Raw genomic sequence first — 22,457 nt, 5'->3', positions numbered from 1 at the left:
TAGGGGAGCTCCTACTTTTGCTTCGCCCACGCCCACCAGTTTGCTGATTTTGGGTGGCTCGGCTCGATTCGGGTAGTTTCCTAGGAGTGTATACCACTTCTGCAGCTTTACCTTTCTCGGATGGGAGCATCACCCCATCCGCCAACACTGGATCATCACTCACAGTGTGCTTGGGAATCGGGGTTTTTTTTCCCAGGACCATCCCCGTCTCTTCGCACGCGAGACTTGTGGCCCTTGGCTTGATTCAACACAGGTCGCGACAGCCTCATGATGCCTGCAGATTTTCCTTCCGGACGGTCGGAGATTGCGGGCTGGTGCATAGCACCTTCGGCGAACACCAACCGAACGCCCTCACCTTGGTCGGAAGGTGTAGGGAGCATCGAAGTCTTAGCCTTTGCCACAGCAGAAGGCTTAGCCGAGAGAGAATCCTCCCGGTTCAATAGACGGGCGGCCATGAAAATAACCTACCGTAGATCCGACATAGAGGCTACACCTGCGATCCAACCGAAGATCCCAATGGTGAGGAAGGAGAGGCTGGTGGGGCGACCTTTGACACCAAGGATCAGCCGAAACCGACGGTCGGATCACCGGGAAACACCGAAATCCGAAACGTAAACAGTAATAATCGGGCAGAGGCTTGAGAGAAACCGATGAACAGTAACCCGCGAGAGGAAATGCTTTGATCGGTTTAACCATTTTCTTTTGAAATGCCAAACTCCAAAATGCAAACTCTACCCCTTTCACCCGTAGAGAAAATGCAAGATGGATGATCTCAATCTATGTTCTCATCTCCTACTGATTATCTCAATCTGTGTTATCTCAATCAACCTTCGTAATAGATTATTGGCCATGTATATTGTGATTTGCCCTATCCATTACGGATTGATGGGCACTGTGATGGGAGATGATAACATCGATCGAGATAATCCTTTGTCCATTTGCCCTTTAGGTGAGGTAGGCAAGTTTGCATATGAGGATTTGCCATTTTGAATGACACTGCTAGAGTCGACCCTTATTGCAAGCCAAAAAGCGTATCTTTTGGCAATTGAAAGAGAGTAGATAGTAGATGAAGAGAAGAAAATGATTTATGTTTGAAAGAACACCATGACATATAATGAAAGTAAATAGCATTCAGGTTAATGATTAACTTACATGTCAAATAGGCTGGTGTGTGATTATAAATACTATAAGCAGCACAACAATTAAGAGATTACTTATTTTTCGATGTATCTAGTCTGTGAAAAGGATTTATGGTAAAGTTCCTTCATGGGTTAGTCATGATCTCTTTTGCATATCCAATCCAAATATTAATTGCTCATTACATTAAAGCATTAAATGCGAGATTTTGCATAATTGACTACCATAAATGCCTTTTGCCTTCTATGAGGCATCACCAAAATGTAATTTCAAGTTGATTTCAGATTCGACCAAAAAAACAAGTTTTCAGATGTGTTATGAACGTTTATTTACCATTTAGAATATTATTCCAATTCCTTGCGTTTTGTTCTAGTTACCTTATTCCAACAAACGAAATTGAGCCTCAGTAATCTGGCATGTCTTTTGACAGTTAGACAAAAAGGGTCTCATCTTAAACTCCAATTACAGTAAAATCTATATTCAGATGTGATTAAACTAAAATCCGCCCTGTAGGCCCTCCATGAGAAGTGTTTTACAGGTGTTGTCAGGGGAAGCAGCTCCGCCATTGTGCCGCTGGAAAGGCCAGCTATCTCAATAACGATATATTCTCTCGTTAAACACAAAGTATCTCCAGTTAAAGCAATTGCATTCAGGGCCTTTCCTGATTTTCGCTGGGTAGAGAAGCATCCCTCCATCGATTTCTCCGAAACTTCTTCTCTTTACTGCGCACTAGCAGGGAGATGACTAAAGATGAGCAGAGCGGAGAGAACACAACAGGCCCGCGTCTGATTGACACATCTTTTTCATTGCCGTAGTTCAAGACTGAGACACCAATACTATAACAACAGACAGATAAACAAATGATCACTCATCCCAAGCATGACGAACAAAGCAGGCACTATTATAAAAAGAGCACATGCAACTCTATCGTTTCTCTGTTTTCTCTGTATTCCCGTTAGGTGATGTCCATGCTAAGCCTTCACAAACCAAATTGAGTCATCCTCGTCAATCCCACAAACCATCCACGGCAAAACAACTAGACAAAATAACCTTTTTGCACTTGATCTAGAACCAAACGATTACAATTAACTTAAACAGAACCTCAAACCTCAAGGTCACAGGTTTCTTACTAGCTGTATAAAGCCCCTAGAATGTTTGTATCTAGAGGTAATGATGCCACGGGTCTCTGAACTTTTTTCTCATTGTTTAACGTAATCACTGAGCTTTTTCTTCAATATGATCCTTAAACATTTCAAGATCAATGCAATGTCATCCTTCCGTTTAAGTAGACCACTGAAGTGACTGGTCCAAATGCTTCCATCTCCGCCATTGAAGGGCCCACAAGAAGTAAATCAGAATTTTTTTTTTTTCTGTTTTTCCTTTCTTTTTCTTCTTTTCCTTTTTCCATTCTTCTTTGCCACTTCCCTGCAGTACTCCATCATCCCCATCTGCACTTGCACACATCCTTCACCACACATCATCCCACCATGAACGCTTGTGCGGCATCCTCGCCATGGCAGTCGACCCACCATCCTCGCCATGGCAGTCGACCCACCATCTCACACCACCCAGCCTCTCCCTCCCTCCCTCAAACTTGAGGGGGCGTGGGCTCAATCTGAGGTGCGAGGCCTCGGACTTGAGATGGCTGTCTCAGATTTGAGGCAGCGCTGAGGCATCATGCCTCAAACCTGGGGCCGATAGACGTGATAGAGAGAGTGGGCCGATGGACAATGTGGCATGGTGGTTGTGGTGGTGAAGGACAGCGGCATTGGCATGAAAAAGAAGAAAGGACAAATGGACAAAGGAAAAGATAGAACAAAGGAAAATAAAGGTATATTCTGCTGACTTGGATAAAAAAAGAATGTGGCATTCTTGGATCACTTCATTGCTGATATGGACTGCCACATTAACAAAAAAGTATATGATAGGCACTAGAGGTGTTTTTATTTATTTATTTATTTATTTTGGTTATAGACTTAGCACTAGAGTTAACAGAACCCAATTTTGAAAAGTTTATGGACTACATTGAAAATAAAAGGTTGAGAACCACATTGAACAGTGGGTGGAAGTTCAGAGATCTGTGGCGTCATTAACCCTTGTATCTATTATTGAAAACCATAGAAGGCAACACGAACTATTTCTCTCCTTAGTTTTATCACTAAACCTCATATGTTCCGGGAAACACTAACCAAATGGGCTACATCCAACCATAAATAACTTATAAGATGAAGCACAAATAAACTTTTAACTTCCAGACCTCCTAAGAGATACTATCACCAGGATTAAACTGTACAACTACCATTCAGGAATTAGTTCTGCAAGATTATCCTCACCAAAGATATAGTGAAACATCACAGCCTCAATCAGGACTGCAGATGATAGTCCAGAGTATAGGCACGAATATCAGAAGGGCTTGATCCAGGCCTGTCATGATATATCAGAACAGGCTTTAAAAACTTCTTACACTTTCAGAAGATAATAAGATAACAAAAGTAATTCACACAGTGCTTGGAACTTAAAGCAGTTCCATTAAGGCAAATACCTAACAAAGGTACTTCACAGAGCGATAAGAACTGAAAGAAGCTGCATTAAGGCAAATACCTTTTATTGATGGTACCATAGTGAAATCTCGGCCTTCCGTTCTTAACATCTTGAACGTACTGCAATCAAGTATTTGTGTCTTCAATTTATGGAAATTACTGGAGATCATCCAATTATATGGATATTCATTGCACCATCATAATTAAGACTTTTTACCAATTTCAAGGTGACCAAAATGGATGAAAATGCCAAGGAATCAAAAGGTATATCGTCAAGGGCAAAGAGCTGGCAATCTGATGATTCAGGACCAGGTGAGAAGTGTGGATTCCGCAGCTTAGCTAAGAAAATTACATAGGTCTGCCCACACAAAAGAGCGCATGCTTAAAAATCTGTAGGCAACACACACGATAAATAAGGAGATAGATAGAATTGATTCTCCTCACTTGACCAATACGAGGTATGTCCAGCTGAGCAAAAGGTGAAAGAACTTCCACTTCTGCACATGCTTCTTCCCAAGTTTCCCTAATCGCCCCTTCTGCAGCAGATTCCCCAATTTCCATGTAACCAGCAGGAATAGTCCTATTCAACAGTGTATGTGGATAGGAATTTAGAATGAAGATTAGTACTATGGAATTTGTTTCCTTAAATGCCTCAACTCTTAGCAAAGACATTCCTTCTCCCTCAGCAGAAGATGATTAAAAGGCAAAGCTTCTAAAACCCAAACTCATTAATATGAATACACACCATAGACCATTGGAAGGTTCGATGTTCCTCTTGCATAGGAGGACCTTGTTATCATGCTCAATGAGGCAACCTACAACCTAGAATATCAGTTTCCAGAAGTTAACAGCCAGTCTTGCCTTTGCCAAATACAAGAATAGCATCTGTATGTTGTTCTGAGAGAAAGGCATAACGTACATATGATGCTACTATTAACTTCAAATTCCTTCAAGAGGAAGACTCACAAAATATTTGGAACAGAAAAGATTGACTTGGTTCGAGCATGAGTTCAATAATATACGAATCATCAAGTAAAAGGAACAGGACATCTCTACCATCTTTGGATTCTGGTAAGCAATTTTCCCGCAGAGAGTGCAAATAGCTCTCATCTTCTCCTCTCCATCGGGTATTTCATGCTTAGTTGGTCCACCACACCATTGACAGAAATTGATCTTTTTTACAATTCCCTGCACTCAAACATGCAAGCAAAAGCAAATTAATGACAGGTATTAAAGGCAAGCAAGACATCTCCTTTCATCTTTTTTCTTCATCTTCTCATCAAACTAAGAAGGAGAGATAATTATTCATTACCAAAAAAGAAGAAAGAGAGATAATTACAAGTCAGATTGAAAGAATCATCATTCTGCCCCATCCAACCAGGGGATAAACTGAAATATTAGTCAGTCAAGGACTGATTTAATCTCTATTCTCTCAAAAACCTATGAATATTTCCAACTAAAACTTACATTCTTCTTTCCAACTAGTACTACTGGCCATCCCACTACCGAATGCCATGATGGAGTACATTCTAGAGAAATAACACCAAGAGATCAAGAGCTTAAATATTAAACATGAAACGCAGCGCAGGTAAGTTTTGAACATAAATCACCACATTCTACTTTCTCTCCTCAACAGTATCTGCCCACACCGTAAGCTGATACTCCTAGCGTCCGCGCAGGTACTTCATGAAATTTCAAGAAGGGATTAAAAGTTCAGCTACAAGAGTAATAACTCGATGATACAGCCAAACATAAGCTATCCGCAGCATAACTGAAATGGGCAATGCACACGGACCTCGCTCCATCATCACACGAAATCACGACAACTGCATGAGTAACCAAAGCCTCAACCTTTTCACAACCAAATTGTTATCCCTAATCATTTTCCCAATCAATAGAGACAGTATCAGCACTCGAACCCAGCCCGGCAAACTTCGGCCCACATTACGCGGCCACGCCTCATAAACGGAGCGAAAAAGACTGAAACTGCGGAGCTGAGGAGCACAACTTACAGATGTCTGGATCCCAACGGGCGTCGCGGAGTGAGCCGTGTCCGGGCTCGACCCGGAAAGAGCGGTGGCGCGCGCGCGAACTGCTCCGGAACCGCGATGCCTCCTCCGGACCGAGAATGCCGGGAACCGGGGCGAAGGGCTCGAGCCTCGCCCTCTTCCCAGAGAGGGGCTGGACAGAGAGAGGGCGGAGAAGCCATAGGAGGAGCAGGGTCTCCTCCAGTGACCCAGGGCTTGCATCGCCTTGAGCAGCATCGCTCCCACTTCCCGCAGAGACAGAGTGAGAGAGAGAAGCGATTCCCGAATCTTCAACTTCAACCAGACGATGCTCGATTTCCGGTTTCGATTCGAAGGGGGAAGAAGTAGCAGGAAGCTCAATGGGACTGAAATCAAATCATCGTGGTCGAAATCGGGACGAACCCAACCGAGTCCCGCGCGAATTTTTGCGCCTTGTTCGTCTCCAGAATCGAGCGAGCCAGCTCGACGGAGAACTGCGTCTTTAGGCTTCGTTCGTATCCGGAGGGAACAGCAAAATCGTTGGTTGGCTCAGATGACGTCAGCTTGGCGTTTGGTCCCCTGCTCAAAGTTCGGAAAATTTTGCGAGGGGTGTAATAAACTTACGAGAAACACTTTGTAAGAACATTATCCTAAAGTAGAGTTTGTAATCTTTTTTGCGAAAACGAATGAACAAATAACATTTTTACTGTTCATAAAAATATTCAAATGTAAACTATATTCGAGAACGAAAATATTCTTTAATTGATTAAGTACCGCAGATGATACAAGCAAATATTTTTAAAATCATTTATTTTCAACAAAACAAACGAAGTCTAAATTATAATGATCTTACTTTCATCGGATGGAGTTCTTTTTTTCCACGGCACATTGCGCGCGTGCGCGCGTATATATATGTATAAACAAATTCCGTGAACTCGCCAACCACAACCCGGTTCCCATCCACTGGACAAAAGTCTTGAGAAATCATTAGATTCATGAAACCTTAAAATTCCCCAATCTCGGCTAGAGACAGTATTGACACATTGCTCCTATCTTTATGCTAGATCCTAGGCAGTAAAGAATGAGAAAGAAAAGCTAATTAGTTCCTGATGTCTGCCAAGACATACTCCTTGTAAACCAATTAAACAAATGGTGATACATCAAAGATAGCAAAGCCTCGGCTGCCGCTTCCAGAATAAGTGACCGGCAGCAACGAAACCAGGCAGCACTGACACCTCTACTCGAAAGATCTATGTCAATGATAACCATGAAGATGCATGGGGACCGACGTATTTTGTGCATTTGTTAGCGCGTAACACATGTTCCTCGCATCTATCATGGATTTTCACACTTCCGGGGTCCAGAACCTGAAGAACCATCTGATGCATCCTCAGTTTACAGCCAGCTTATCACATAGAGACTGATATGCTGCACTGCATAGCTTGAACTTCTCCTCAGCAACGGCCTGATCAATCACGTTACATCAGCAAAGGAGGGGATAAAAACTTAAATTTTCGCAAAATTGAATAATATTTTTCACAGCCAATACGTTTTTGAAAATATATCCAGGGTAGGAAGAATTAGAAAGTCCCCAACCAAAAAAGTTAAAATAGTAGTCGGAGCTGGAGTCTTGACTACATGAATGTGAGAATCGGAAGAAACTCGTGGACAAGCGATGCGGGATACTTTGAACACCACTGCTCACTATAAACTAGATGAAGCAAAACGAGTGGAATTGACGCTCAGGAAATGAGACAGACCATAACCACTCTTGAGAAAATTTAATTAAAAAATACATAAATAATTGGAGGTGAATTATTGAGACTTGGCTACGATGCCATGAATTGAAATGTTCGACCCAAACCATAAGCTATAAAGTGGAGGAGGTTCCAAGTATACAGCCAAAACGAGCCTCGTAGACTAATGATACTACAAAGTTCTTAGCAGGTCAGTTCTCCTGGTGTTTCACTAAAACCACATAAATGGATGCAACATGATCCCTCTCCATCGTATACTACTAATTGAAACATCCTGAAAATTAAGTTTGGAAATCTCAGTTTACCTTGGAAGAGCCATGGTGACGATCAGGATGCCATTTCAATGCACAAGCTCGATATCTGGAATTGTCAGCAAAGGGTCAAAATCAGAGACATGGTGAACACCCTCCAACATGCTCAGATCTAGAAACACAACAAAGCAAAGCATTCGACAGAAAGAGATCTCGGTGAAGACTCACGCATTCTTGACATCTTCAAGCTTTAAAGGACCCGATACCCTCAACCCAAGGGCCATTCTATCAGAAGATTCTGTCTCTAAATTCCCACACTCTGATGAGGAGTCGTATTCATCATAGCTGGAAAATCTCCACTTCCCATATCTCCCATAACTATTTGTGTCGCTCGACGTGCTTGCCCACCAGTGGAGATTCTCATCATTAATAAATGACCAGAAGTAGAATTTATTCCCACCAAAGGGAGACTTGAAAATTGTATCAACATCATCATCTTCTTCACAGAATTGGAAACCTCCTAAAAAGAGTACAACAGCATCATGACAAATAAAGAAATTACCGTCTACGAGTTTGAAAGTTGTTTATATATGAAACTGACAAGTATTTAAGAGATGCATGAGGAAAGCTGATGGGAACTTGTTTGTCCAAAAATTCTAAGACTTAGAAACAAATAGTAAGTCAAAGATCGTGTAACCAATTGAATATGACACCACAAAAGATTATTAACAAGTAATTGGACAGTGAGATAACCAATGGCCTTTTCCTATCAACATGCAACTTTAAATCCAACTTCTGATGTCTTAAGAACTGTGTGTAGGACACTTCAACTATTCAGATTGCTAATTCACCCAAATACTCACTTTGGTAACATTATAAAGACAAAAGGCCATAAAGAAAGGATTATTTTCGTCACATGTGCTACTGCTACAAATAGACATTATTCGCTGTATACAGAAATTCTGTGCTTTCTTACCTCTACACCAACGTTGGGGTCCGTGTCTTCTGCTCCTATCACTCCTCGGTCCCCTAGTCCAGTACTGCTTAAACCATGAGGAGCCTCTACCTAGGAATGGGTCATCTTCATCAGCCTCATCTTGCCACTTCTGAAGACACAACCAAATGAAGAACCTCGTGTTAAATTACTAAATGTTAGCAACAATCACATAGCAAATGATTGAAAAGATTCAGCTGAACTCAAATGCATGTTCTGTAAATCAGAAGATAAAACTCCAACAAGTTTCCATCTGCCTAATTATGTATCAGGAGGAGTTCCGGAAACATACTTCTAACTTACACAGCTAACTGAAGTTAAAATAGGGGAAAATTCCTTGGGCAAGTTTTGTTCCAACAAGTTCTCAAAGGCTTATACACGTAAAAGGAGCAGTTTTTCAAACATACTCACGACTTAACCAGCTAATAAAGATTAGAAAATAATAAGAAGATTTCATGTTCAGTCTTTTCCACCACATGCAAGGTTTTGACTTTATATATAGGTCTCCCACATGCAAAAATTCATGATCTACATAGCATGGAAGAGCTCTGGTACGCAGCTCTGACTGAAGTTGACAGTGTTAAAACATTAATTACCAGAGCCAAAGGAACATCTAAGGCCTATTATACAATATAAACATAGGAAAAAACTAAAATGAAAATAAAAGAACGAAAAACGAAAAACACATATGAGCTGATAACATCTAAAGACGCCAGGCAAAGCCTAAGCTTCTCATTAACAAAGTCAAACTTCATATCACAAAAATTTCACTCCCCTGCTCATAAGAATTGCATCCCAAACAAATGGGGGAAAAACCAAGTGCATGATTTCTATCAAGACCTAGCATTTTGTGCTTTCAAAGGTCAGAGAACAAATGAATCAGGTTAAAAAGGCAAGCCATTATTCATCCTAGGCGAAAGGTTGCAACTTGTAAGATTGACATAGAAGTTCAATATTGAAAGTTGAAGCAATGCCCACCATGCAGAACAGCCTGGCAAATTGCTAGATACTCATAAAGTACAACTGGAACAAACCTGGAACATGAAGTCAGCATAAGCATCTACATTCCGTAACAATGTTTGCTTTGCATGCAATCTTCGGAACCTTCTTGAATATTGGTTAGATCTCTGCACATGTAATTGAAGTCGATCATATGGTTTAAGTTCAAGCATAATCGTGTTACAAGGAAGAAAATGTAATCATGACTAAAAGGTCATCTAAATTGTCAAGAAGCGAACTGAGAAACTTAGCAACTAAGCCCCAGCAAGGAACAGAACGACCAAATAACCTATAAGTCTATAAAACAAGGAACAGAATGACCCGAAGTATTCTTAAACTAACGTCGTACAGAATCACACAAAAGAACTAGCAAGATCCTCGGGTATTCCCTCATTCTACTGACAAACCTTTTACGAAACAAAATCCAACCAACCTGTCTCATATTCTATCAAATTGACAACTTTTACCCTCAGCCATTGGACACCCAATTGACATGTTTTCGAAAAGGGGAAAAATGGATCTTTCATCCAACAATGGCAAATAGAAGTATTCGAACCTCAGGAATTGTTGTGAGCAGCATACTAAACAAATTCAGAAAAACCAAATGAAATCCCAGAAAACCAATTCCAGCTGAAATTTTCCAAGTCACATCCAGCTTAAGCATGAACACTTTAATTACATTGCCCCCACAACCCACTCTGCTCCAACATAGCATTAAACAAACAATGACAACAACCAAGAGCCACAACTTCATCCAATCTCTGCTCTGGCCATTTCCAATGCAATCAAGAAGACCCAACAGAGTAATATGCAAGAATATGAGCAGAAACCGCGAAAAGAAGAAAAGAAGAGCGGAAGCAATAACGAAAACGGAAAAACTCACTGGTTCCCAATGAGTGCGTCTTTTGCGTTCGAGGAAAGGGGTCGAATGAAAGAAGGCGGCTCGGAGATGGTTGCAAGGTGCCTGAACGTTGATTAGAGCTGCTGCTTTTATGGCGTAATTCATTTAGGCCAGATCAATCGATCAAACATTCAAAGACGACAGACTCTGCGAGAGAGCAAGAAAGAGCGAGAGGCAGAGTCCCTGAAGCTGGGTCAGGGACACGCCGCGGCTGCGCTTTAAGCCCGATCTTCAGAAGAAGGGAGGAAAAAGAAAATCATTCACCAAAGAGATCTTTTCCACTTTTTTTTTTTTTAACCGCATTTATTTCTCGAAAAATAAATAATTTCAAAAATATTTTATAATCATTTGAATCACTTAATAAAAATAAATTTACTATCGCCAACAATTTATATCTAAATATTTTCATTGATGATTTCATTATCGCTAAGAATTTATGTCTAAACATCCTCAAAGACGATAAAAAATTTTTTCATTCGTTCATTTTTATAAGCGATATAAATTATTAATTTTCAGAAAAATGTTTTCAAAATTATTCATTTTCATGAAACAAACAACCCTTTCATTGATGGTTTCTATATCTAATGCTAGCAAAAATAGCACATGAGATATGTTCAAAAGGATGAAAATAAAAAGAAATACTAACAAACGGAGAGTCTAATTCGAGTACTTCAGAAAATATCATCGAAATACAACAGCTCTATTAACGTGAAACATTTAAAATAAATCAGATGTCTGGCAATATGATTAATCCAAATCAAATCCACATAAAGTAATATTTTGAACTCAAAGAAAATAAGCAGTAACTTTTCAATTAAATCACTGTTAATCGAAAATATTGAAATGTGGAAAAGGAAATATTGCGTACAAATCATTTATTGAAATAAATAATGCCAATATTCTGACCAAGAAATAAATAAATAATGACAATATAAATTTGATTGGATAGAAGCTGCATTTAAAATTGGAGTTATATTTAAATATACACAATAGATTTTTAATACCAGCTAAAACTTTGAACTCAGACAATAAAAAAAAAAAAACAAACGAAAATCTTTCTACACCATATATTCAATTCCGTGCACAGCACGAGAATGATTTGTTTGTCCAAATAATCTTTTGTTGGCAAGACACCTTGGCTTAGTACCAATTGTAGGAGCCTCAATTGAAGCCAATAAAAATTATTTGTTTTTAACTTGACATGCATGAAACTTAACGCGTAGAGAAACCTTACTCACTTTTAGTTTAACTTTCCCGCTTGAGAAAAAAAAATAATTGTCTCGATCTCCGACTCCATTTATTTCGCTGAAAATATGGCTTTTTCTGAAAAATATTTTTCAAGAAGTCATTTTTTTTTAGGAAAATGACGATTTTCTTTTCGCATTTGACTGAAATTTGAAAACAAACTGGAAAATATTTTCTATCGTTTGGTATAGAAAATTCAATTTGATTTTCCTCCGTGCAATCATTTTAATATTGTTTTTCATTTTTACTTTATCTTTTCTTTTATCTTTTTTTTTAATGTTTTCCTTTTATTTCCTCGCTAGATCTGGCATATGTCTATGTTCACGGTACTTTAGGGTGACGTGGTTCCGCTTCTTGTACCTATTTGTACTTATCTTTTGCAATAGATTATTTATATATTTCACCAAGAATTTCCAATTTTCACAATCATATATAATTCATTATTATGACAAATTTGTCACAGACTAATTTTTTACCACAAAAAAACCTCACAACTGGTAGACTTGTGACAAATTTACCTTAAACTAATTTTTGGATCATAAAAAAAATCTCAAAACTAGTACACATGTGATAAGTTTACCCTCTATTAGTTGCTATTAGATGTTACTGTTACATTGTGGAGCTAGATGACATGTGAATTTGGTGGGTGTACTAGGTTGAAATTTTTACTCTCCATTTGTCATAGATGTATCGGTTTGTGATGTTTCGCGGTATTATCCCAATTTAACGGTAACTAACGGAGGGCAAATTTGTTACATATGTATCGGTTTGAGATTTTTGCTAGCAAAAAAATTAGTTCGGGGTAAATTTATCATAAATTACTAGTTTTAGATTGTTTGTGATAAAAAAAAATTAATTTGGAGTAGATTTATCATAGGTGTATCAATTTGAGATCTTTCATGGTATTGACCTTTAGAATAATGATGTTACGCGAGGGAGAGTGGCATCTAAGATCCACGTCATTTAGAGCAACTACACTGCTTTCATCTTATTTTGGTAGTATTTTTTAGGGATAAGTGTACTAGCGGTTCTAAAACTTGCCACAAAAGAGCAATCGAGTTCTAATCCTTACAAAAAGTGCAATCACCTCCTAAACCTTGTCACAAAGTCTAATTAAGTCCTAAAACGTTCAACAAGTGCAATTAAATCCTCAAATTTTTCAAGTTTGTGCAATCAAATTTTTCCATTAACTTCATTCAACTTGACAAATGGAAATTGCTAACAAATTTTTAGTACTTAATTGCACTTTTATAAGTTTTAAATTTTTAGGATTATATTGTACTTTTTTAAAAAATATTTTAGGACTTAATTGCATTTTTAAAAAAAATTTAAGATTCAATTAAATTTGTTAATGAACGAAAACTATCTTTATACTTCTTTTCTTTCTTTCCTTGAATGAGTGTTGTTCTTTATTACTTGTTCGTGTTTCGGTCCTAAATCTATTGAACGAAAACCAAACGAGTCCTTAATTTTCTAATTGAACGAATGTAGTCATGACTAGACATGGCCAAATGGAACCGTGGGCCCGGAACCGGTCCGTTGACCCGGCCCACGGTTCCGAACCGTTTAAAAAAAGAAAGAGGGGGAGGGGGGAGGCCTGGGGGAAAAACCCATTGGGCTCGGGAACCGGCGGTTCCGAAACCAGACCCGGCCTCTTCAAGGGCTGGTTCCGATTCCACCTTTTCGTGGAATCGGAACCGCCGGTTTCTGAATCAGAGCCGACGGTTCGGCCCAACTGGCCATGTCTATACTCATGACCATTGAAAGGAAAGTGCAGTCAAGTACTCATGGCTCAGTCTCACCTAATTTATTTGATCCGACAGTTCAGCCATTTTCGCTTAAAAATGAAGGAGGTTGTTTTTTGGTGAGCCCCATAACCCACAAAATCTATACTTTCTCTCTCCAGCCATCGCCATTTGTTTCCTCTCTCTGTTTTCCCACGTACACCGTCGACGTTTCCTCAGGCATTTGTCAACACAAGTCTGCTTCTTCTTCACTAGAGCGAGCATCGGTGCACAGTTGACGCTGGACCGGCCCAACACGATCGGTTTTGTTTCGGTCCAAGGTTGACCCAAGAGGACTAGACCGATCCCTGCTCGTTAATCTTCGCCGGTGCCGATCATCAGCAAGGAAGAATCCAGGATCTGAACAATTTAGATTGATCATTGTTCGTGTTCAACATCTGCATCTCAAAGGTAAGTACCTCTATACTCAAATCTAAGAGAAATAGAGGGTGAGAATCTTAACTTGAATGGCCACATTCATTTTTCATTTTCGTCGACAATCACAGTAACAATTTCTTTTTGTTAAACGGTTGAGGCGTCAGCATGAATGCAATTAACTTGAAAATACATCTTAAGAGTTGAAAAAACAATAACAAACGGGGGTTTGTAACCAGAGTCCCTGTCATAATCTGTAATATCATAATCTCCCTTCTCATGCTCGAATGCTAGCTCCAGTTTTTCCATTGATTCGTCATGGTGCCTATTAGTGAATACTTCAAATAAATATTTGATCTGCTCCACTCTTAGTGTGCCTCCCATAAAGTCATATGTTCTCTACTCGCTTTAGCCTACTTACTAAAGTAAGAATCTGTCCGATCTTGCTGAAGTAAGAATTATTCCTATGCTTGCACTGCGAAAAGAGTTTATTTGCATGTTTGATGTTTTGGTTGTAAGAAGGAAAGAACCAGCCCAGTTTGATCTTTTCTTATCATCAATGTGATCGGATTATGCTCTAATGGTGCCTAAGATAAAAAGCAAAAGCCATTCATGGAAGCCAAGTATGAAATGTTGGCATTTAATGCAACGTTAAAAATGAGCATTTATTGTTATGGATCAATTGAGAATTTCCATGCGAAAGCGGTGGCACTTTTATCGAGATTTTCACTTCAAATCATCTATTAAATTTTAGTTTTGTAATATACATATCTAGTCCAAACATTAAATCGCTTTATAATGTAGATTTAAGTGCCAGATATTTCATATTTGGCTTCCAGGAACGGGTTTTGCTTTTTCTTATTGGGCACCATTAGAACATAATCCGACCCCATTGACGATATTAGAGGATCTAAAAAAAAGCAACGATTCATGGAAGTCAAATGCTCAAAATTTGGCATATATCGCTGTAATGTAATGGGCATTTATTTTTTGGATTGAATTTATGTAAGAGATACGGATCAATTCATGTCCTAAACCTCCTTATATTTTAAGAGATACATCCATAAAATTGCTAGTCTCTTAATTGTTATCCTGCTTATAGTATTTCTAATCACTCATCAACCTATTTGACATATAAGTTAATGTCCACCTTGCTATTGGTGCTAGGTTACATTTCATAATTTTGATTGGAATTCAATATTTATCCTTTTTAATGTAAAAGCAAAAGTCTCTACTAGTCATAGATAATTGTATATCACGTAAATCAATTAAAATTATCATTGCATCATTGTTGCATCACAACTTGATCGCTCAATACTGTGATAATATATAGCAAATGTACATATTTTTTGTTCTAGCATTGTTACAATGGATTCCGAATAGCTAAGCTCAAAAAAATTTCGGCATTAAGTATACAAGTTCCATCTACTTTATTTTTTGTCTATATTGTCTTTGATAAATTGATTGTGGATACACATTGCTCTCAATCATAGCCGGATTGAATTTGATTGGCATCATTATCAATATGTTTGTTAAAAAAAAAAAAAAAAGACGCACAAAAGTGCATTTATATTTTTTTTCCAAATTTCACTTGCCCCAACTCATTTCAAGTTTCCTTCATAATAATCAATATGCGTTAGGTTCATGTACACAATGATTTTATGGGTGCTTTACATTTACGAGAAAGTTTATATTCTATTAGTGTTAGATTCTTTTTAACTTTTACAAAAATATGGAAGACTAATTAGCTCTTTTGCTTACCTACTTAGGTTATAAAAAATACATGAAACTTGCAATGATGTACGCGTGTCCGTCCAAGATAATAAATGGGCAAAATAGTTTCGCTTTATCTCATCGTGTTGTTCCAAATATCCACCATTTTCTTCTCTTTTTCTTACCATCTTCTCTCTTTCAATTGGCAGCAAAATTATAGACATAAGATTTCGGCTTTGCCCAAAATAATTTACGGACTAGCGCAAGAGTTAAAATAAGTGGGTACTAAGCCTCATCTCTCAAAATGACCTTTGAAGTATGCAAAACCGAAGGTGGAAATTCTACCTCCCTCTCCGAAAAAGAAATTGCAGGACAGATCTTCTCAACCCGTGTTGTCATCTCCTTCAACAATTGCTAGTATGTCGAAAATGAGCGAGGTAAGTCTCGATCCACCTTTGTGCTAGGTTATTGGTCATGTATTTTGTGCTTCAACTATAAAGAAATGGACTTTCAATAGCGTTTCTGTTTTCACAATAAAAAATCAAAAGTTAAGAACAGTGAAAGATAACAATTCCAATGCTCTCCAGGGTTCATGTCTGGTTTACATTAAGGTTACGGGTTGAATTGCTACAAATGATCCATCATCTAGATCTACGCTTTGATTCGACAAATTTTAAATAGATTGGAATATCTATCATGTTAAAATCTAGTTTTCTTGTTCAAGTGCACGCAAATCTAATTGCTTATACACTTAGTGAAATTAACGAATAGTTGTTGGTTAAATTTTACCGTGTATAAAATGTATGCAATATTCTTAAATCTTGTGTTGACACAGAAAGATACATGTGTGTGTGTATATATATATGTTTGTATCTTTTTTGTGTCCAGATTTGTTTTATGAGTATACAGAATTATATATGGTGAACATTATCAATATATATTTAACTCATTTCCTTCAATTGGTATCCTTACTATGAAGAGTTCACTATTATACTATAAGTTGATAAGCAATAAATGTAGTACCGGAGACCAATGAACTGACTAAGAACTTGCACTTTTCTTTAAGATCAATGATAAAGAAAGTCAAACATCATTCGACATAAGAGAATAATGAGTAGCTAAAGCATAACTATTCAGAGGATGAACAACTTTTCCAGATCGAACAAAAGAATAAGGCGATAGCCCCTTACAAATCATTGAAATAATATTATGTTAATGGTTGTGACATTTATACCATCATTATTTTGAAGTAATCGATATGATATTGGACCCGGGTCGAGCACTTCATCTAAAATACTTTTTCTCAATTGAGAAACAACTTTCTGAAATCACAAATTATGAATATTAGTATATAATATCATTATAGCATGTACTATTTTGAATTATTGTCAGAGTGAAAGAATAAGGAATATATGTTTTCTGTTTATAGATAATTTGTGTAGCTGTAACTTTTTACAGATGAAGTTTAAGTGTGTACTTCATAAAGATATCAAGCTTATCAAATATGATTCAAGAATCGAGATGAAGAAATTTTGAGTGCCTTGTAACGTATTTGTGGATCACGCATCTCATGTGTTCTATCAATCTTCTCATGAAGATATCGGCATTCGAAAACTAAGTTTTGGACCCCATAAAAGTGAATTGGAAAAAACCATACTCCATAGTTTTAAAATTGCATTTATGACATGGTCTATCACACAAAATTTTACAGAACAATCACATCGACTATCTCTATCCAAATAAACTTAACAAAAGTTAATGTATATAACATCGACTATCATTCTTGGTGATGTAAACCATACTATATAATGGTAAAATCGAGTTTATGTCATCGTCTACCTCACAATGTTTCAAATGACAATACGGAACTTACATTGACTATCTATATCTTAGAAAGCTTAATCGAAAGATAATTTACAGTGACTAGTGCCTTGAGTGATGTATGCAATTGATCAAAATGGTCCTTCTTGATCAGGAATGTCTAGGTTCTTTGAGCCAGATGGTTCATTCAATCCCATTGAAACACGAGCGTCGTCAGGGCAATAGATCATCCAATCCCATTAACCTACAAGGATGAGAGAGATAGAGAAGGACAAGACAAGATAGAGAAGGACAAATGAGAGAGATGGAGAAGGAAAAGACATGAGTAAACGGGATTGGATTATCTATCGTCCAGACAATGCTCGTGTTTCGATGGGATTGAATGAACCACGTGGTTCAAAATAGCTAGACATTCCTGATCAAGACGGACCATTTTCATCAATTGTATACATCACTTAGAGCAGTAGTCACTGTAAATTAACTTTCTATTAAGCTTTTTAAGATAGACACAGTCAATGTAAGCTCTATATGTCCTTTGAAAATTTGTGAGGTAGACGATGACATAAACTTAACTTTCCCATTTATATAATATGGTTTCCAAGAATGATAGTTGATGTAATATACATTATCTTTTTGTTAAGTTTATTTGGATATAGGTAGTTGATATCATTGTTATGAAGAATTTCTTGTGAAAGACCATGTCATAAATGCGATTTTAATAATATAGAGTATGGCTTTTCCAATTAGATTTTCTGAAGTTCAACACTTAGTTTACGAATGCCAATATCTTCATGAAAAGATTGATAGAACACATGAGACGTGTGACCCACAAATACATTACGAGACACTCAAAATTTCTTCATCTTGATTCTTGAAGCACATTTGATAAGCTTGATGTAGTTATAAAGTACACACCTAAACTTCATTTGTAAAAAATTACAGATACTCAAGTTATGAATAAACAAAATACATATATTCCCAATTCTTTGACTTTGACAATAATTCAGAATAGTCCATGCTTTAACAATAATAAATACTAACATTGATAATTTGTGATTGTAGAAAGTTGTTTCTCAATTGAGAAAAAGTATTTTAGATTGGGTGCTCGACCCGCGACCAAAATCGTATCGATTACATCAAAGTAATGATGTGATAAATGTCACGACCATTGAGGTAATATAATTTCACTGATTTGTAATGGTTTTATCGCCTTCTTCTTTTGTTCAATATGGTAAAGTTGTTCATTCTCTGAATAGTTATACTTTAGCTACTCATTCTTCTCTATGTCCAATGATGGTCGACTTTCTTTATCATCGATCTTAAGGAAACGTGCAAGTTCTCAATCAGTTTATTTGTCTCCACTACTACATTTATTGCTTATCTACCTGTAATATAATAGTGAACTCTTCATAATAATAATAACAATTGATGGAAATCAGTCCAGTATACATTGACAATGTTTACCATAAATAATTACGTATAATCGTAAAGCGGATCTGAAAAAAAAAAAGATGTGAACATATATATATGTAATATATAATTACATATATATAATTCATTCAACAAAATATTTAAAAAAAATTCAGACATTTTATACACTGTAAAATTCAACCAACAACTATTTGTTAGTTTCACTAAGTGTATAATTAACTAGATCTGCATGACTTAGACAAGAAAATTATATTTTAACATAATAGATGTTCCAATCTACATAAACTTTGTCGAATCAAACCGTTGACCTAGATGATGGATCATTTATAGCAATTCAACTCTTAAAATTCTTGTAACCCAAACAAGAACCCTAGAGACTTTGGAAACCTTATCTTTCACCATTCTTCACTTTCGATTTTTCTAATTGTAAATAAATAAATAAAAAAGGACACCACGTGCCACTGGTGGATTTAGCTCAAGCTTCCATTCCGGATGGACTGTAAAAAAAAAAAAAAGCTATTGAAAGTCCATTTCTTTGTAGTTGAAGCACAAAAAACATGGCCAATAACACAGCACAAGGGTTGATCGAGAATTATTACCTCACTCAATTTGGGTAGACCAGCATTTTATGAAGGAGATGGCAGCAAATGTTGAGAAGATCCGTCCTGCAAGTGCTCCTTCAGAGAAAGAGGTGGGGTCTGCAACTTAGGGTTTGCGACTTCAAGGTCACTTTTGAGAACTCATACTCATTACAAGTCAAAAGATGTGTGGCATGCCAATTGAAAGAGAGAAGATGGTATATGAAGAGAACAAAACAATGGATATTTGAAACAAAACGGTGAAATAAAGAAAAAACAATTTTGCCCGTTTATCATCTCGGACCGATACATATACATCATTGCAAGTTTCATATATTTTAATAACCTAAGTTGTAACTAAAGGAGCTAATTAGCCTTCCATATTTGTGTAAAAGTGTAACAGACTCTAGCTAGCTTAAGTACACCCCAAGTGCCATAAGTTGTGTACGGCGCTCACTTTAGTGCCAAAACTTTCAAATCGATCACTTTAGTGCTAAGTTTTTGTAACTTCGATCACTTAAGTGCCAACTTCTTTTAAAAACGATCACTTTAGTGCTAGAGCTAACGTGACTTACCGAAAATTCGACACGTGGTATTTTTTATTAATATTTGAGATGACGTGGCTCGGTAAATTTGACACAAAAGCGATCGTTTTTAAAAGAAGTTGGCACTTAAGTGATCGGAGTTACAAAAACTTAGCACTAAAGTGATCGTTTTGAAAGTTTTGGCACTCAAGTGATCGAAGTTACAAAAACTCAGCACTGAAGTGATCGAAGTTACAAAAACTCAGCACTAAAGTGATCGATTTGAAAGTTTTGGCACTAAAGTGAGCGCCGTACACAACTTATGGCACTTGGGGTGTACTTAAGCCGACTCTAGCTCTACTAGGATACAGTCTTTTTCCACAGATGTAAAAAAAACCCATAAAATCATTGACTATGTTGATTATTACAAAGGAAACTTTGAAATGAATTGGGATCAAGTACAACTTGGAAAACATATAAATGCACTTTTCTTCCTTCAACTAAAATATTGATAATGATGCCAATTAAGTTCAATGCGGCTGTGTCTGAAAGCAATATGTATCCACAATATGTTTATCGAAGAAACACAGAAAACTAATGTAGATGGTACTTGTATATTTAATGCCGAACTTTTTTTGAAGTTAGCTTTTCGTAATCCATGATAACAATGCCAGAATGAAAAAAACCAAACATTCGCTAAATACCATATGAATATTGAGCGATCAAGTTGTGATGCAGCACTGATGCAATGTATCTTTTAATTGATTTGCGCAATATACAATTATCCATGACTAGTAGAGAATTCTGCTTTTATAGCAAAAAGGAAAAATAATGAATTCCAATCAAATTTAAGGAATGTAAGCTAGCACCAATACCATTTAGGTGGACAAATAACTTATATGTCAAATAAGTTGATGTGTGATTAGAAATATTATAAGCAGGTTAACAATGAAGTGAGTAACAATTTTATGAATGTATCTGCTCCAATGTAAGGACGTTTTAGCACATGAATTGATCCTTATCTCTCACATAAACCCAATTCAAAAATTAAATGCTCGTTACACAATAGCAATAAATGCCAGATTTTGAGCATTTCACGTCCATGAATGGTTGCTTGTTTTGAGGCATTATTAACTACAATCTGATAAGACTAACCATATTGAGCGACCAATTTAGCTGATTATTTCATACATTTAGCCGAGACATCGTATTATAAAATGCAAATAACACCTTTTTTTAGCGCAAGAAACGGAGCAGAGCCTTACTTCTGCAAGGCCAGACATACATTTCTTCAAATGCTAGAAGCAGACATCCTATTAATATCTACCTAGGAGGAACATATAGCACGTGATATGTAAACTTTTCAGTCAAATTAATCATTATGAATAGATGTCAATCGCTCTGTTCATGTACATTAGGTAAGGTTCCATCAATTAGATGACATGTGTATCCCCAAAGTTATACTAAGTAGGCGACGTTGTGATTTGAATGTGGGTTTGTCATATCTAAATCAAGAGCTTAGCAATTCGGCCGCTCTCTTGAGATTGTATAAATAATCTTCGATATGTTACGGAACAATCTTATTCATCTAATTTGATACTTGTAAAATCACATGGCTAGGGCGCCGGTCCATGTATCACAATGCTTTAATTAGTCAAAGGGTCTCAACGGACCTGTTCGATTGGGCTTCCCACCCCGACCCTCGCAGGACATAAAGGTATATATTTTATGTGATTCAATCTGAGTTCCACTCGTGTAGAATCCGACCTTAAAAAAAAATGGGTTGAGTTGAGTTTGTTTTTTTGATGGCATAGTCATCCTTAATTATCTGGACCCAAATTTTAGCATGGTTAATGCATGTTTGGCCTGACACAATAAGAAACATGTTTAGCTACCCGCACCTTGGACCATTTTGTGTGCTGAGTTTTAACTTCGGAAAGATGCCTTTCAAAGGAATTTTCACAAACCTCCATGCATGCATAGATCAGTCACCACCATGACGCATTGTCCACCATGCCCCTCCAACTATCGTGTCCACAGGCACCAGGTCTTAGGCTGCTGAGGCAGGTCGGCCCTAGATTTGAGGTCGCGACCGCCATGGCTTCACACAGAGGTTGCCGCGGTATCAAATCTAAGATAGCCAGCTCAAGTCCGCAGCGTCACACCTCAGATCGAACCGAGCAACGTCAATTTTGAGAGAGAGAGAGAGAGAGAGAGAGAGAGAGAGAGAGAGAGAGAGAGAGAGAGAGAGAGAGAGGCCTCAAGTTCAAGTTGCAGAGACAGAGAAAGTGAGAGAGGAGGCCGGATGGTGCAAAATGAAGGCCACGAAAGTAGCACACCCAATGATCACAATAACCGAAATGAAAAACACTACATGGTAACCAAAAAGGGATTGGCGCAC

The 22,457-nt window shown here is 37.5% G+C and overlaps 2 protein-coding genes across 7 annotated transcripts; both read right to left on the bottom strand.

Moving 5' to 3' along the window:
* Nucleotides 1-1,749: 1,749 nt before the first annotated feature.
* Nucleotides 1,750-22,315, bottom strand: LOC115737800 (nudix hydrolase 23, chloroplastic). 4 transcript variants are annotated; one of them, XM_048282716.1, is made up of 8 exons: nucleotides 5,690-6,209; nucleotides 4,734-4,865; nucleotides 4,423-4,499; nucleotides 4,122-4,257; nucleotides 3,895-4,035; nucleotides 3,739-3,797; nucleotides 3,471-3,561; nucleotides 1,750-2,138 (listed from the first exon to the last, which is right to left on the bottom strand). In XM_048282716.1, the coding sequence occupies exons 1-7, from the start codon at nucleotides 5,939-5,941 to the stop codon at nucleotides 3,501-3,503; spliced, it is 858 nt and encodes a 285-aa protein (XP_048138673.1). In that variant the 5' UTR covers nucleotides 5,942-6,209; the 3' UTR covers nucleotides 1,750-2,138; nucleotides 3,471-3,500. The 4 variants fall into 4 exon arrangements, with proteins under 4 accessions (XP_048138673.1, XP_048138676.1, XP_048138674.1 ...); XM_048282719.1 differs by having other exon boundaries at nucleotides 1,750-1,973; XM_048282717.1 differs by lacking the exon at nucleotides 1,750-2,138 and adding an exon at nucleotides 22,267-22,315 and having other exon boundaries at nucleotides 3,451-3,561; nucleotides 5,690-5,962.
* On the bottom strand, nucleotides 6,643-10,830 carry LOC115737799. Of its 3 annotated transcripts, none has more exons than XM_030670152.2 (6): nucleotides 10,568-10,824; nucleotides 9,720-9,812; nucleotides 8,668-8,797; nucleotides 7,920-8,211; nucleotides 7,746-7,800; nucleotides 6,643-7,148 (listed from the first exon to the last, which is right to left on the bottom strand). In XM_030670152.2, exons 1-6 carry the CDS (start codon nucleotides 10,688-10,690, stop codon nucleotides 7,074-7,076), a joined length of 768 nt encoding a protein of 255 aa, XP_030526012.1. In that variant the 5' UTR covers nucleotides 10,691-10,824; the 3' UTR covers nucleotides 6,643-7,073. The 3 variants fall into 3 exon arrangements, with proteins under 3 accessions (XP_030526012.1, XP_048138677.1, XP_048138678.1); XM_048282720.1 differs by lacking the exon at nucleotides 10,568-10,824 and adding an exon at nucleotides 10,241-10,541; XM_048282721.1 differs by lacking the exon at nucleotides 9,720-9,812 and having other exon boundaries at nucleotides 10,568-10,830.
* Nucleotides 22,316-22,457: the final 142 nt, after the last annotated feature.

Source organism: Rhodamnia argentea, chromosome 7, assembly GCF_020921035.1.
Source record: "Rhodamnia argentea isolate NSW1041297 chromosome 7, ASM2092103v1, whole genome shotgun sequence".
NCBI lineage: Eukaryota > Viridiplantae > Streptophyta > Magnoliopsida > Myrtales > Myrtaceae > Rhodamnia > Rhodamnia argentea.
This window is presented reverse-complemented; position numbering and strand designations above follow the sequence as displayed.

Coding starts and splice junctions, on each gene's coding strand:
- LOC115737800 (XM_048282717.1), bottom strand. CDS start 5,941: ATGCTGCTCAAGGCGATGCAAGCCCTGGGTCACTGGAGGAGACCCTGC. Junction 4,866..5,689: donor CCGTTGGGATCCAGACATCT/GTAAGTTGTGCT, acceptor GTTTGAGTGCAG/GGAATTGTAAAAAAGATCAA. Junction 4,036..4,121: donor ACATACCTCGTATTGGTCAA/GTGAGGAGAATC, acceptor TTGTGTGGGCAG/ACCTATGTAATTTTCTTAGC.
- LOC115737799 (XM_048282720.1), bottom strand. CDS start 10,438: ATGAAGTTGTGGCTCTTGGTTGTTGTCATTGTTTGTTTAATGCTATGT. Junction 7,801..7,919: donor CTTGAAGATGTCAAGAATGC/GTGAGTCTTCAC, acceptor TGACAATTCCAG/ATATCGAGCTTGTGCATTGA. Junction 7,149..7,745: donor GTCACCATGGCTCTTCCAAG/GTAAACTGAGAT, acceptor GTGATTGATCAG/GCCGTTGCTGAGGAGAAGTT.